General features: G+C 41.7%; 1 protein-coding gene across 2 annotated transcripts in view; it reads left to right on the forward strand.

Moving 5' to 3' along the window:
• Positions 1 to 16,062, forward strand: part of CERK (ceramide kinase) — a 72,462-nt gene that overhangs the window by 9,677 nt on the left and 46,723 nt on the right. The window contains exons 1-3 of one of the 2 annotated variants that reach the window (XM_074942408.1): positions 4,004 to 4,320; positions 12,273 to 12,386; positions 13,533 to 13,655. In XM_074942408.1, the coding sequence (XP_074798509.1) occupies positions 4,029 to 4,320; positions 12,273 to 12,386; positions 13,533 to 13,655 (529 nt within the window). In that variant the 5' untranslated portion in view covers positions 4,004 to 4,028. Of the gene's footprint in view, positions 1 to 4,003; positions 4,321 to 12,272; positions 12,387 to 13,532; positions 13,656 to 16,062 lie in introns of those variants that run through there. The other variant, XM_074942409.1, reaches the window with a different exon arrangement.

Genomic DNA, 16,062 nt, shown 5'->3' on the forward strand with positions numbered 1-16,062 from the left:
GTATCTTAGATCGACTTAGAATCACTTACTTTGCATCCTCGCGGCGCGGGATCGACGGCCACCTCTCCACTGTTGACTCCGCTTCCGCCTCTCGCCGTGGTGGAGTTCCAGAGCCGACGACAGAGCAATCGGGGATCGATTTATCGCGTCTACACTAGACGTGATAAATCGATCCCCGATAGATCGATCACTACCCGCCGATCTGGTGGGTACTGTAGACATGGCCTTAGATTGTAAACTCTGATATCTCACCTTTTATGGTGCCATATTTAGTGGGAGCCTCTAAGATACAAATTAATACAGATATTCAATTTGCTGTCTGGTCTGATTTCACTTCCAAAGTGTATGGGACAGTAGGTCTTTAGACAAAGATTAGGTCAGCCAATAAAATTCAAATGAATTGCTAATGTTCCTATGGGGTAAGTGAAAATTATGGGGAAATGTGGCAGCAGCCCCTGTATTGTAGGTTGCCCATCACTTTTCCTTATATAATTGAATAATCTAAAATAAAACTGGTAGGAAGTATGTAATGAGAAGTTCTACAAGCTGATGTTTCTGTCAATCAGAGAAATTGTCATACTAAGTACTCAGTGCAATATGCATATATATTCATAGAATCCTAGAAGATTAGGGTTGGAAGAGAGCTCAGGAGGTCATCTAATCCAACCCCCTGCTCAAAGCAGGACCAACCCCAACTAAATCATCTCTGCCAGGCCTTTGTCAAGCCAGGCCTTCAAAACCTCTAAGGATGGAGATTCCATCACCTCCCTAGCTAAGGCATTCCAGTGCTTCACCACCCTCCTAGTGAAATAGTTTTTCCTAATACCCAACCTACGCCTCCCTCATTGCAGCTTGAGATCATTGCTCCTTGTTCTGTCATCTGTCACCACTGAGAACAGCCTAGTGCCATCCTGTTTTAAACCCCCATTTTGGTAGTTGAAGGCCCCTCACTCTTCTGCAGACTAAATAACCCCAGTTCAGCCTCTCCTCATAAATCATGTGCCCCAGCCCCCTAATAATTTTTGTTGCCATCTGCTGGAGTCTCTCCAATTTGTCCACATCTTTTCTGTAGTGGGGGCCCCAAAACTGGACGCAGTACTCCAGATGTGGCCTCACCAGTGCTGAGCAGAGGGGACTAATCAAAAATTCCTCTATCTGCTGGCAGTGCTCCTACTAATGCAGCCCAATATGCCGTTAGCCTTCTTAGCAACAAGGGCACACTGTTCATCCATATTCAGCTTCTCACCCACTGTAATCCCTAGGTCCTTTTCTGCAGAACAGCTGCTTAGCCAGTCGGTCCCCAGTCTGTAGCAGTATGTGGGATTCTTCCGTCCTAAGTGCAGGACTCTTCACTTGTCCTTGTTGAACCTCATCAGATTTCTTTTGGTCCAATCCTCTAATTTGTCTAGGTCGCTCTGGACCCTATCCCTACCCTCCAGCATATATACCTCTCCCTCCAGTTGAGTGTCATCTGCAAACTTGCTGAGGGTGCAATTCATCACATCATCCTGGTCATTAATGAAGATGGTGAACAAAACTGGCCCCAGGACAGACCCCTGGGGCACTCCACTTGATACCAGCTGCCAACTAGACATCGAGCCGTTGATCGCTACCTAGTGAGTCCAACAATGTAGCCAGCTTTCTGTCCACCTTATAGTCCATTCATCCAATCCATACTTCTTTAACTTGCTGGCAAGAATACTGTGGGAGACCATATCAAAAGCTTCGCTACAGTGAAGTTATATCACATCCACCGCCTTCCCCACATCGACCGAGCCAGTTATCTCATGACAAAAGCAATGAGGTTGGTCAGGCATGACTTGCCCTTGGTGAATCCTTTCTCTCCTCCAAGTGCTTCAAAATGGATTGCTTTGAGGACTTGCTCCATGATTTTTCTGGGGACTGAAGTGACTGTTCTTTCCTATTACTTTCATCTCTTGGATTTTTCTTAATGTGAGCACATGTGAAGTATAAAGAAATATTTTCAGAGTACAGTACTCAGTTTGAATGAAAACAGTTCCACTCTTGCTGTCGCACATTTACAGCCCTGGTAGAGCTCCTAGGTTGATATTCACCGGTCTGTTGTGTTTGGGTCCCACTTCACTGGGATTTGGGTGCTTTAAGCTGGTGAATCTGAACAGAGTCCAGGCGTTGCCCCTGGCTGGGGTCTCTAGGCACACTTTTATGGTACAGGTGCTCTGTCTAGCACCCATTTCTGAGAGCTGTAACCTCACAGTCCAACTGCCTAGCCCTTGGGACAAGTGCTTGGACCCCCCCCCACCACCACACCCTGTCAGGCTCCCCTGTAGCTGAAGCACACCCTATCCCAGAATTCCAGCTGCTGGGTTCTCTGGGTTGGGTTTCACTCTTGGGGGCATGTGATAGTGAAGCCAACAGGCACAAAGACTTTTCACAAGATTCTAAACATTAATCTTTATTTAGATACCAAAAGAGAGATACAGATGTAGACAGAATACCCTACCTCCATTTCCTTACCACTCCAGAGCATGTTTGGCTGTAGGCCAGAGCCTTCTAAGGAGTCCACTGTCTCTTCCCCCATCTGCCTGTGTGTGGTTTCTTATCCAGAACATGAAGTCTTGCTCTCCTTCTCCCTTTTCTCCAAATTGCTGATGAGACCTTCTTTTTCAGACATAATACACTGATTCTTCTACACGATAATGCGGTCCTGGCACAGCTACAAAATGGGTAATATCAGGTGAAATGCTGAAAAGGATCTGTGGGTTATAGAATCATAGAAGTGTAGAACTGGAAGGGACCTTAACAGGTCATCTAGTCCAGTCCCCTGCAATCAAGGCAGGGCTAAGTAGATCATTCCTGAAAGGATCATTAACTGAATGTGTGTCAACAATGTGATGCAGCTGTGAAAGGCTAATATTTTACGATATATTAACAGGACTGTCATTATGTAAGATGTGGGAAGTAACTGTTTTGTTCTGCTTGGCACTGGTGAGGCCTCAGCTAGAGTGTAGCATCCACTTTTCTGCACAACACTTTAGGAAAGATGTAGACAAATTGGAGAGAATCCAAGGGAGAGCAACAAAAATGATAGAAGGTTTAGAAAGCCTGATTTATAAGGAAAGTAGGGCTGCCAAGCGATTAAAAAAATTGTGATTAATCACAAGATTCAAAAAATTAATCGCACGATTAATTGCGCTGTTAATAATAGAATGCCATTTATTTAAATACTTTTGGATATTTTCTACGTTTTCAAATATATTGATTTCAGTTATAACACAGAATACAAAGTGTACCGTGCTCACTTTATATTTATTTTTATTACAAGTATTTGCACTGTAAAAAAACAAAAGAAATAGTATTTTTCAGTTCACCTAATATAAGTACTGTACTGCAATCTCTTTATCATGAAAGCTGAATGTACAAATGTTGAATTATGTACCCAAAAAAAACTGCACTCAAAAACAGAACAATGTAAAACTTCAGAGCCTACAAGTCCACTCAGTCCTACTTCTTGTTCAGCCAGTTGCTCAGACAAACAAGTTTGTTACATTTGCAGGATGTAATGCTGCCTGCCTCTTGTTTAAAATGTCACCTGAAAGTGAGAACAGGCCTTCTCATGGCACTGTTGTAGCTGACATCGCAAGATATTTACGTGCCAGAAGCGCTAAAGATTCATATGTCCCTTCCTGCTTCAACCACCATTCCAGGGGACATGTGTCCATGCTAGGGTGCCCAGAAGTCCTGATTTTTACAGGGACAGTCCTGATATTTGGGGCTTTGTTTTATATGGGTGCCTGTTACCCCCCCACCCCATGTCTCGATTTTTCACCCTTGCTGTCTGGTCACCCTAGTCCATGCTGATGGTGGGTTCTGCTCAATAACAATCCAAAGCCAATGTACTCAATGCTTTTTTTGCCTCTGTCTTCACAGACAAGGTCAGCTCCCAGACTGCTGCACTGGGCAGCACAGCATGGGGAGGAGGTGACCAGCCCTCTGTGGAGAAAGAAGTGGTTCGGGACTATTTAGAAAAGCTGGACAAGCACAAGTCCATGGGGCCGGATGCATCCGAGAGTGCTAAGGAGTTGGCAGATGTGACTGCAGAGCCATTGGCCATTATCTTTGAAAACTCATGGCGATCCGGGGAAGTCCCGGACGACTGGAAAAAGGCTAATGTAGTGCCTATCTTTAAAAAAGGGAAGAAGGAGGATCCTGTGAACTACAGGCCAGTCAGCCTTACCTCAGTCCCTGGAAAAATCATGGAGCAGGTCCTCAAGGAATCAATTGTGAAACACTTAGAGGAGAGGAAAGTGATCAGGAACAGTCAGCATGGATTCACCAAGGGCAAGTCATGCCTGACTAATCTAATTGCCTTCTATGATGAGATAACTGGCTCTGTGGATGAAGGGAAAGCAGTGGACATGCTGTTCCTCGACTTTAGCAAAGCTTTTGACATGGTCTCCCACAGTATTCTTGTCAGCAAGTTAAAGAAGTATGGGCTGGATGAATGGACTATAAGGTGGATAGAAAGTTGGCTAGATTGTCGGGCTCAACGGGTAGTGATCAATGGCTTCATGTCTAGTTGGCAGCCGGTACCAAGTAGAGTGCCCCAAGGGTCGGTCCTGGGGCCGGTTTTGTTCAATATCTTCATAAATGATCTGGAGGATGGTGTGGATTGCACCCTCAGCAAGTTTGCAGATGACACTAAACTGGGAAGAGAGGTAGATACGCTGGAGGGTAGGGATAGGATACAGAGGGACCTAGACAAATTGGAGGATTGGGCCAAAAGAAATCTGATGAGGTTCAACAAGGACAAGTGCAGAGTCCTGCACTTAGGATGGAAGAATCCCATGCACTGCTACAGACTAGGGACCGACTGGCTAGGCAGCAATTCTGCGGAAAAGGGCCTAGGGGTTACAGTGGACGAGAAGCTGGATATGAGTCAACAGTGTGCCCTTTTTGCCAAGAAGGCCAATGGCATTTTGGGGTGTATAAGTAGGGGCATTGCCAGCAGATCGAGGGACGTGATCGTTCCCCTCTGTTCGACATTGGTGAGGCCTCATCTGGAGTACTGTGTCCAGTTTTGGGCCCCATACTACAAGAAAGATGTGGAAAAATTGGAAAGAGTCCAGCGGAGGGCAACATAAATGATTAGGGGACTGGAACACATGACTTATGAGGAGAGGCTGAGGGAACTGGGGATGTTTAGTCTACGGAAGAGAAGAATGAGGGGGGATTTGATAGCTGCTTTCAATTACCTGAAAGGGGGTTCCAAAGAGGATGGCTCTAGACTGTTCTCAGTGGTAGCAGATGACAGAACAAGGAGTAATGGTCTCAAGTTGCAGTGGGGGAGATTTAGGTTGGATATTAGGAAAAACTTTGTCACTAGGAGGGTGGTGAAACACTGGAATGTGTTACCTAGGGAGGTGGTGGAATCTCCTTCCTTAGAAGTTTTTAAGGTGAGGCTTGACAAAGGCCTGGCTGGGATGATTTAATTGGGGATCGGTCCTGCTTTGAGCAGGGGGTTGGACTAGATGACCTCCTGAGGTCCCTTCCAACCCTGATATTCTATGATTGACACACATTTGTTTTCATTATCTGAGTAAGATGCCACCAAGAGAAGGTTGATTTTCTTTTTTGGTGGTTCGGGTTCTGTAGTTTCCGCATCGGTGTATTGCTCTTTTAAGACTTCTAAAAGCATGCTCCACACCTCATCCCTCTCAGATTTTGGAAGCTACTTTAGATTCTTAAAACTTGGGTCGAGTGCTGTAGCTGTCTTTAGAAATCTCCCATTGGTACCTTCTTTGCATTTTGTCAGACCTGCAGTGATAGTGTTCTTAAAATGAACAACATGTGCTGGGTCATGAGACTGCTATAACATGAAATATATGGCAGAATGCCGGTAAAACAGAGCAGGGTACATACAATTCCCCTCTGCCCCCCCCTCAAGGAGTTCGGTCACAAATTTATTTAACACACTATTTTTAGCGAGCGTTATCAGCATGGAAGCATGTCCTCTGAAATGGAGGCCGAAGCATGAAGGGGCATGTGAATGTTTAGCATATCTGGCACATAAATACCTTGCAATGTCGGCTATAAAAGTGCTATGGCAAATGCCTGTTCTCACTTTCTGGTAACATTGTAAATAAGAGGGCATCATTCTCTCCTGTAGATGTAAACAAACTTGTTTGTCTTGGCGTGGCTGAACAAAAAGTAGGACTGAGAGGACTCTTAGGCTCTAAAGTTTTATTTTGTTTTGTTTTCTGAGTGCAGTTGTGTAACAAAAAAACTACATTTGTAAGTTGCACTTTCATGGCAAAGAGTTTGCTACTACAGTACTTGTATGAGATGGATTGAAAAATACTATTTCTTTTGTTTGTGATTTTTACAGTGCAAATATTTGTAATAAAAAATAACACTTTTGATTTAAATTATGACACAGAATACAATATATATGAAAATGTAGAAAAACATCCAAAATATTTAATAAATTTCAATTCGTATTCTACTGTTTAACAGCGCAATTAAAATTGCGAATAATTGCTATTAATTTTTTTTGAGTTAAGCGTGTGAGTTAACTGCGATGAATCAACAGCCCTAAAGGAAAGGTTTAAAAAAACTGGGCATGTTTAGTCTTTAGAAAAGAAAACTGAGGGGACACTTGATAAGTCTTCAAATATGTTATGGGGTGTTATAAAGAGGATGGTGATCAATTGTTTGCTATGTCCCTTTAAGCCCATTACTACAAATCCTGCCTTCATCTGCACCACGGGAGCATAAGGTTAGATATTAGAAAATGTTTCCTAATTTTCCTAATTTTAAGGGTAAGTATACAGACTTTCAATCACCATCATTTGAGGTTTATTAAGAACAGTTTGGACAAACACTTGTCAGGGATGTTCTGGATTTACTTGGTCCTATCTTAGCACAGGGGGCTGGGCTTGATGACTTCTTGAGGTCCCTTCCAGCCCTACGTTTTTGTGTCTTTATAGTTTTTAAAATTGCACTTCTTGTGATTAGAATACCACGCTGACCTTCACTGTGCTTGCTTTTCTTGTGTGTTACAATAAAACATCGGTGTTCATTTTTAATTTACATATAAAGGAAAGAGAGAATCCTAAGTATTGTCACTTGTCAATATCACATAAAATGTATATTAGCAAAGCAAGAAGTAGCATACTGTATGCTGAGACTTTATTTCTTTATAGATATATCCATTTCAAGAACAATCTCAACTTCAGTTACATCAGGTAATGATCCTAACATCATTCTAAAGAGCTGATGAGGAACTAAGCAGTTAGAAACACAATATTAGCCAGTGTTTGTAGCATTTTTCTGGTGCTTGTGTATTTAAATGTATATATGTCACAGTTTTCAGCCAGCTATGTTCATATTCCCCCTCTGTGGCCCAGGAAGGGCTCCCACTTCAGGTTTCCAGCTCCCAGCCATCACCTCTCTTGGGAGAGACTGGTGTCTCTCTCCCACCTTACCAGGGATTTTAAGGCAGTATGGCTCCCTGCCTGACATTGTGATATCCCCAGCAAGCCAAACTGCCTAAGAGGCCAGTGCCTGCACTTTGCTTTCACTCCAAGGGCTCTGAGCAATGTATTGCCCCAAGTTATAAGTTACCACTGAGTTCCTTCTGAGCAAGCACACTTATTCTTAAGGTAAAAGAATTAGAGAAAACACATTTAAAGGAACCTACACACATGCTTCAGAGCTTACCAGAAGTCATCCCTCAATTCCAATTTACAGTAACTCCTCACTTAAAGTCGTCCCGGTTAACGTTGTTACGTTGCTGATCAATTAGGGAACATGCTCGTTTAAAGTTGTGCAGTGCTCCCTTATAACGTTGTTTGGCAGCCGCCTACTTTGTTCACTGCTTGCAGGAAGCGCAGCCCGTTGCAGCTAGCTGTTGGGGGCTTAAAACCAGGGTGGAGCGGCAGCCCCCCATCAGCTCCCTGCTCCCCTAAGTTCTCTGTGCGGCAGCTGCTTAGCAGGCTACCAATTGCCGGCAGTTCAGATGTCCCTCCCCCCACTGCCATGTGCTGCTCCTGCCCTCTGCCTTGGAGCTGCTCCCTGGAGCCTCCTGCTTGCTGTGCAGGGGAGGGGGGAAGAAGGGGGCTAATGTCAAGGTATCCCCCTCCCCCCTATGCCTGCCCCCCACTTAAACCTTCTCCACATAGAGCAGGGTGGGGACACAACAGGGCTCAGGACAGAGAGAACTTGCTGGCCGCAGCTGCTGTCTCAACTTCCTGATCTATTTAAAAAGGCAATGTACTTAAAGTGATGTCAGTGTAGTTAAAGGGGCAATGTGTATCTCTTCCACCCCCCCCCCCCCGTCCACACACACAGGGTGTGTGTCTCTGTCTGCCATGCTGTCTCCCCTCCCACCATTTGTGCTGCCTTGTAGAGTGTGAGGCTACATTAACAATGTGTTAACCCTTGAGGGCTCAGCTGAATGCTAGTTCATCATTTAGCAGTAAGGCATTCCCTGGGAAATATCTCACCCTCTAACTTCACCACCTCAACCAAGCTTCACAATCATCATTGCTGTGTACAATATTAAATTGTTTATTTAAAACTTATACTGTGTGTGTGTATATATGTGTGTATTATTTCAGCCAGGACAAACTCTTAGGGCTAGTCTACAGTACCGCGCTACATCAGTGCAGCTGCACCACGTCTGGTGAAGACACGCTTCGCTGACAGGAGAGTGTGTCCCGCTTACATAGCATGGGGAGGACATGCTTTAAGTCGGTGTAACTTGGGTTGGTCAGGGGGGTGATTTTTTCATACACCTGAGCAATGTAAGTTACATCGATTTAAGCGGTAGTGTAGACAGGCCCATAATGAGCTACACTGTACATATAGGGTCTGATACTGATCTCACACATAGAATCATCGAATATTAGGGTTGGAAGGGATCTCAGGATGTCATCTAGTCCAATCCCCTGCTCAAAGCAGGACCAACACCAACTAAATCATCCCATTACACCGGTGTAAATAGCAATGAACTCCACTAACACATTGCAGTATAGTGTAAAACTATTATGGAGATATATGGGGTTAGTAGATTGGGTGTGTGGATTATTTTCAAGGGGAATAATTGCTCCACAAATTCTCTGAGAGAGTTGCCCTACTATTTACTTCTGTGGGTGGTTTTTTGTGGTTATGATATTTCAGGCTGTTGCAGATAAAGCCATCCTGTTTGGGGATGATTTTAGTAGGGTGCCTTTTGTAGCTTGCTCTGTGCATTTGTATTTGAGCACCTACTTGTGGAAACTACCCGCTCTATCGGGGAGGGAATAGAGTGCAGTGGACAAGGATCCTAGGCTACTGTTCGTTGACCTTACATTTTCACCACAATGTTCTATTGGCAGAGTGAAGTGAGGCCTTACATTCATCTCGATGACATTTGTCCATCTGTATGTAACGTGACAACTTTTCAGAACCATGTGGGAATGTTCTCGGTATTAGTCTCACTCTTGAGCTAGTATTTGGACTGAGATTGGAGGAGGGAGAGCTGGAAAATTTACCCCTATCATGGAGTACATTTTTGTTAACTTGCTTAAGGTTGGGGCAGTCTTCTCCTGTGAAGACAGTAGACTTGTCTGGTGTCTGTACAGTGCCTAGCACTAGTATAGTAGGGCTTTGTAAGTTAGTGTAGTCATCCTAGATGGAACTGAGATTTCTCAAACCATGGTTTGAACTAGTACTCACCACTAATGAGTAAGTAGTTTCTCTGAAGAATTTGCAAGATCCTTTTCATCAGTGTCATTGGTGCTGCCCAGTCAAAGTCAGATGTGAAACCCATGAATTTGTGAATTAAGGTTACTCCTGTCTGGGGAAAGCTGTAAGCAGAGACAGATCTAGCCCTCAGCTGCTGGAAACACTCTACAGCAGCGGTGGAGTCAAGATGTTATCCTTATCCTCTTTTAAATAAAAGTTAACTTTTTAGAAAGATTAGGCAGATTAGTGCCCATCATACACTCTAGTAGGCCCCTTAAATGTTATTTAACTCACCCAAAATCTTGTATAACAATATATAGGCTTGTGTGTAGGCTGCTTGGAAGCTTTCCCTAATTCAGAATATGTCTCTTGCTTCAGGGCAGGGTTAACTAGAGAGAACTATGTGACAGTTTGAGCAATTTTTGTGTCAGCTTATGAACTCCATTTTTCTTTTGAGAATGCCAGTTGTATTAGAACCTCTGTTTTGAATGTAATCTTAAGTGTAGCTTTGAGCATTCTTTGCAGGAGTTTGATTTATAGCACAGACACTGTCTGGAAAGTTGTGATAGAGCAATTAAGGGGTTAACTAGGGAACCAGAACTCCCACAGCCAGATAGACTGTAGGGAGAATGAGTCTAAGCATCTGGAGGCTCAGGAGGACTGAGGCACTGCTTCCAGGATCTAGGTAGCATCTCACTGCCCAAGAAGGGTGGCTCACACACACAATCTGCTGCACCAGGAGAGATTTCCTGAGACCCAGATTTAGGAACAATGATCAGTCGCTACCCAGAATCAAAGAGCTTAAATACATCTGGGATTCAGCAGTTGGAGCCCATCACAACAGAATGACATTTGTACAGAGAGTGGTACTGGGTCTAGGCTGTGACAAACATTGTGTCTTTTGCACCACACTTGGTACTGGCTGCCAGTCAACTTCTGGTTGAGTCAGTGTTTCCAGTTAAATCTATATACAGGTCCTAGGGCTTGGATACCTCTCTGACCTGCCATGCTGCCTGCTTACCTTTCTCTAGAATGCTTAAACTAAACTCCCAAGATTAAGAACTAAGGGGATTGTTGGACAGAGTATTTTTAGGAGCAGGTATGTCTCTGGAATTTTCTCTTGCCAGGAATACATCTGAACCTTAGCCTGGCCACGATTCAGAAGGAATCGTGAAACTTGTCGAGCTAGTTTTCTGTCTGCTGCTGGCTCAGTTTCCTCTCATTTTTTGATTAGTGAAATTTTCTTGATGTGTCTTTAAAATGGTGTTGGTTGTGATGTAGGCTTACCTTTAATCTAAACCATGTAAAATGAGCCCAGATATTTATAAATGCTTGCAATAATATGTATTTAAAAGTTTGTATGAAATTATTGTTACCTACGGGGTTAGACAGCTTTCTTTTCTTTCTAGTGTAGAGAAAATGTGTAATAAAGCAATATGCCTTCTGTTACTTCTCCTAGCAAACATGCCAATGAGTATCCTATCCAGAATCTTGATTTATATTTTATCTAATTGGAATCTCTCATTTTAATTTTAACATGTCCAGGAGATAGCAAAATGAACAATAATTAAAAGTTTGTTTTTTGTTAATGCAACACAGAATTGCCCTTAATATTGAAGAATATCTGAGTAACTTATACAGTGCAGTAATAGAATTAAAAACAAAAACAGAGTAGAAATTATATCTTTCTCCCTTTTGTTTCTTGTCGTCCTCCCCTTGACTGCTTCATGTTTAGCCAGGTCAAGGCAACTACATTTTGAAATCCCCTTAGATAAATGACAGGTTTCAGAGTAGCAACCGTGTTAGTCTGTATTCGCAAAAAGAAAAGGAATACTTGTGGCACCCCTCAAATAAATTTGTTAGTCTTTAAGGTGCCACAAGTACTCCTTTTCTTCTTACATAAAAGGTTCTATTCTTTGATTATCAAGAGAGCCGACCATTATTATAGTCTTAATCATGGTTAAACTGCAGCTAGCAATATTCAATAAATTAAGTTACATTTATGCTCTAGAGTCTGTTTAGAAACAGAAATAGCTATGGTTGGCTTGCCACACACTCCTACTCTTTTTAGACTTGATAAATTTAACAATTATTTGTACGGTGAAATCTCATTTTTTTTCATGTACTTCCCACTTTTTTAATATAGTCAGGCTTCTGAAATAACAAGATCATCACGGTGTAAGGGTGATGTAGAAATTAGATACCAGTAAGCTTTTCTTCAGTACCAGGAATAGGATTGAAACAACAACAACAGTTAGAATTACAAAACACTTCATATGAAGATGTATTTGCCCTTCTGTCATGACTGGGGGGGGGGGGTCGGGGAGAGTGATGGGCACATGGTTGGGCCAAATTTTGAGCGAGTGGTGTTGTGACCCTGTATTCCTGATTTATGTCCTTGGTTGTGCATGGCTTTGTTCAAAGCTGCGTCTCTGATATTTACCTACATAGTCTTTACATTTGATATGAAATACACATTTTACACTTCTATGTTTTGAGGCTATTTTAATGTGTTTTGTATTGTTAACGTTCAGTTTTCATGTATGGATGTTGTGTTTGTACAGGAAATTATTTTGTGCCTGCCTCGGAGATTATTGTTGTAGAAGAAACTGAAATTGATGAGAAGCAATGTAGTAGTGGAAAATGGCAAAAAATGGGAAAGCCGCATGCTTTCACAGGTAGGGAAACTACTGCTATTTTCAGAATGCTGTAGTAATCTGTAGATATTGTAAGGGGGACTTGAATCGAAGAGCTGTGCAAAGAGTTTTTTTATAAACAGAACTATTGGTCAAGAGCCTGGCTTTTTATTATTGTTAAAGATGTTTTAATCAAATCTTTCCTTCATGGCTCATCTCCTTCTCTTTGGTCCCACAATGAAGTCATAACCCTTACTTACTACATCTCACTGTTGCGAAGTAAATATTGTGGCATCATAGATTCTGTATTACTCCACTAGAAAATCAAATAAGAGATGCTGTCCTCACGAAAACTCCAATCATCATTAATGATCAGACTGTGTGAGAAAAGATTTCACACGTTTTTCGACGTGTGAAGACTTTCTTTTATGTAAGCACTTATGTACAATCAAGTGAGATACAATGGTACTCTAACCTGCTTAGTGATATAATGGCAATCCTCTGTACTGCTAACTGTGGAAAGGGGACTTGAATGTACTTGTCCAAGGCTTTATGGAAGGACTAAATGTGAGAAAATAGTCTGTAATGATTTGGTGGTTCTCTTCCACCCACACACATGCTTTTCAAGAGACTGAAATTGGCTTTCATATTCTCCCTCTTCCTTTCAGCTTCCTGCAAACTGATGTGATATTTAAAAGGGGGGTACTGAGGACTGGGTGTTTTTTCTGACATGAACTTTGCAAGCTTTATATGGCATATAATTTTTCAAAACAAAAGAAATTCAGGCAATATGAATGCTGCAACTCTTGTAAGCAACCATGTAATAACCTATTGTCCTTTCCTCTGGGCATGCTGAGAAGTATCTTTAAAAAATCATTCACATTTGAGCAGTTACTGTAAGCTGAAATGTGTCGGGAAGGAATTACTGTTTTTAAATTGTGAAAAATACTTGGAATGTTGCCCTCTTACAAACACACACACAAAGTTTTCCTATTAGAATTATGAGAAATAGAAACATTCCAGAAGGGGGTAGTAGTGTCTTTTGGTTCATTAATATGTTGTCTTTTAAATATGTTGCATAGATTTTTAAAACTAGGGCTTCAACGCACAATTAAGTATATTTCATTGTTGCAATAAATATAGAATGCATAAATGTTTTTCTTTTTCTTTTTTTTATACTATATATAGTATATTACATGAAAAGAGCACAAAAACACCGCTGGCGGTGCAGCGAAGTAACATTTTGGTGCGTTGATGAGCAACTGTGTAACCAGTGGATACAGGCACTTAAAGAATTACTTGAGTTACAAAGTAAGTTGTTTGACTAAATTACTGAAATATACAACATTATTTTCATGGCACCTACAGCAGTTTAGTTAAATTTCTATTTATGTGGCTAACTCAGCCCTTAAGCTCAGCTCATGCCCTCCTAAGGGAGAGCAGTTGGGGATAGGAGGTGTGCTGCATTTGAACTAGCAAGTATCTGATTCTCCACTGTCACAAGGTGCAAGGCAGCGTAGTCATTAATACCTGTGGAAAGTGAATGTCAAACCCTAACAGATCAGAATAGTAGGGTTCTTATTGATTTGTCCAAGTGTAAATGACTGTGTAAAGCACTGGAGAATGTGGGGCCTGCAGACTTTCCATAGTATTGTGACTTGAATGAATGAGAGGAGTTTTTGGATACATTCATGCTGACAAGGAATCCCGGACCGCTGCATAAACATTTGTATGTTAGCCAGGGGTGATGCTGCTACAGAATAGCCATTCCATCCATAGTATCTCCTGCACCTCCCGAAACTTCATTAGATTCAAAAACACACTGCTGCTTAAGCTCTTCTCCCCCCCCCCCCCCCCCACATATCACTTGTATTGATTGAAAACCCTTTGGAGCATGGACTATGGGCTTGTCTATGCTTAAAATGCTGCAGTGGCGCAGCTTCAGTGCTTCACTAAAGATGCTTCCTATGCCAGCAGGAGGTGTTCTCCTGTTGGTGTAGCTAATCCATTTGCCCGAGAGGCGGTAGCTAGGTTGATGGGACCAAGAGAGTGAATTATACAGTTTTAAATCTGCACTTCTGGAATAGGTGTCTGAGAGAGAAGCTAGTGTGCCTTTTCTGGGATTGAGGACAAGCACATTTGAAATCATAATTTTATCAGAGTGTCTTTGTAAAAATGACACTTTAGGTTTCCTCGTTTGTCTAAATAATTTCTGTATTAAATGTACTCAGTTTAAAAATAAAAATAAATGCTATGGTCAGCCTGCACACTGAGCCTGTGCTCTGAATGTCAAGCTGGGTGCTTTTCTTCTCATGCAGTATCACCATTAATAAAAGCTCTGCTGGGCAGATTGGGCTCAAAATTATTTCTGCAGCTTTGTGTTTAGACTGTGCCTTCAGCAACGTATGTGCAACTCCAACAGTTACAATGGATTTGCTCATGTGTAAGTGTCTGAAATTTAGTAAACCATGGTGATGCAGAAAAAGGAGTATAATCCAGTTTCTTTCTTTCTCTCTTTTTTTTTTTTTTTTTTTTTTAGTTTTGTCTCTGAATAATCACACAGGACATATCTTTGTGTAAAAAGGTGTTTGCATAAATATCTCTCTGGTACAGCCTGTAAGACTCTTCTGTGATGCCGAAGAATGAATTGAACATTAGGTTTGCAGGACTGATTCCAAGGACTAGTGAATGAGTTGCAATATACAGCCAGTGCTGGAAAAAAGTCTTGTCTATGCAATGTCCGATTTGGCTATATATGAAACCATGTTACTATAATACGGATAGCCTTGATTCTTTGCAAAGACCTAGGTGATACATTCAGTATTTATCTTATATTCCTTTCAAAGTTGTCTTAATTCAGCCAACCTGGTGCTTTTCACCATGTTCCAGTGCAGATGATGTTTGTGATGAAGCTGGTCAAAATATAGGAATTTTCTGTGAATTTTTTTTTTTTTTCAAAAATTTGTTTGTGTTTTCCTCAAAGATTTAAATTTTGGAATTTTCAGTCAGTCCTATGGTTGGTTGGTTGGTTGTTGAAACATACGAAGCTGTGAAAAGCATCTCACCTTGAGTCTCAAAATTTGGGCTAACTGGCCGTAGGTTACCAACTGTTTTAGAAGGGGACAATGTGGTTGAAGGTCTGTCATGAGATCTAGATTCTATTTCCAGTTCAGTCGCAGATTTCCACTTAGTTCTTGGCCAGTTTACTAATGTCTATTTTCGTTAATCTTACCTTTTTAAAATAGGGATAATAATCAATACCTCCATAGAGAAATTTTGAATCTTAATTAATTAATGTTATCAAAGCACAGATATATCCTAAGGCCCGCTAGCAGTGGAAAGCATTCTCATTTAAGGTGTCTAGTTGAATAGCCCTGTTGTGATAGGTGTTTTTGGTTCCTTGACTCGACTGACTTTGGGGTCAAATTGAAGTCCTTTCAGCTAGACTTCAGACAGTAATGGTAGATATTCTTACATTATATTGAGTTCAGATCTTCAGAGCAGTTTCCCGCAGTTCAGAATATGCTTTTTCAAAATATACTTACCACTTTTCTATCACATGAAGGATCATTCAATTGCCTGTTACAAAAGCTATTTTCTAGAATTCTATTCATGAAATACCTTTTTTACAGGCATATTTCTGTATTCATCTCACCCACAGGATGCATACAGTTACTATGCTCATTTTTTCCAAGGAGAAGATAATATGCCTCTTTCC

Source organism: Natator depressus, chromosome 1, assembly GCF_965152275.1.
Source record: "Natator depressus isolate rNatDep1 chromosome 1, rNatDep2.hap1, whole genome shotgun sequence".
Classification (NCBI taxonomy): Eukaryota; Metazoa; Chordata; order Testudines; family Cheloniidae; genus Natator; species Natator depressus.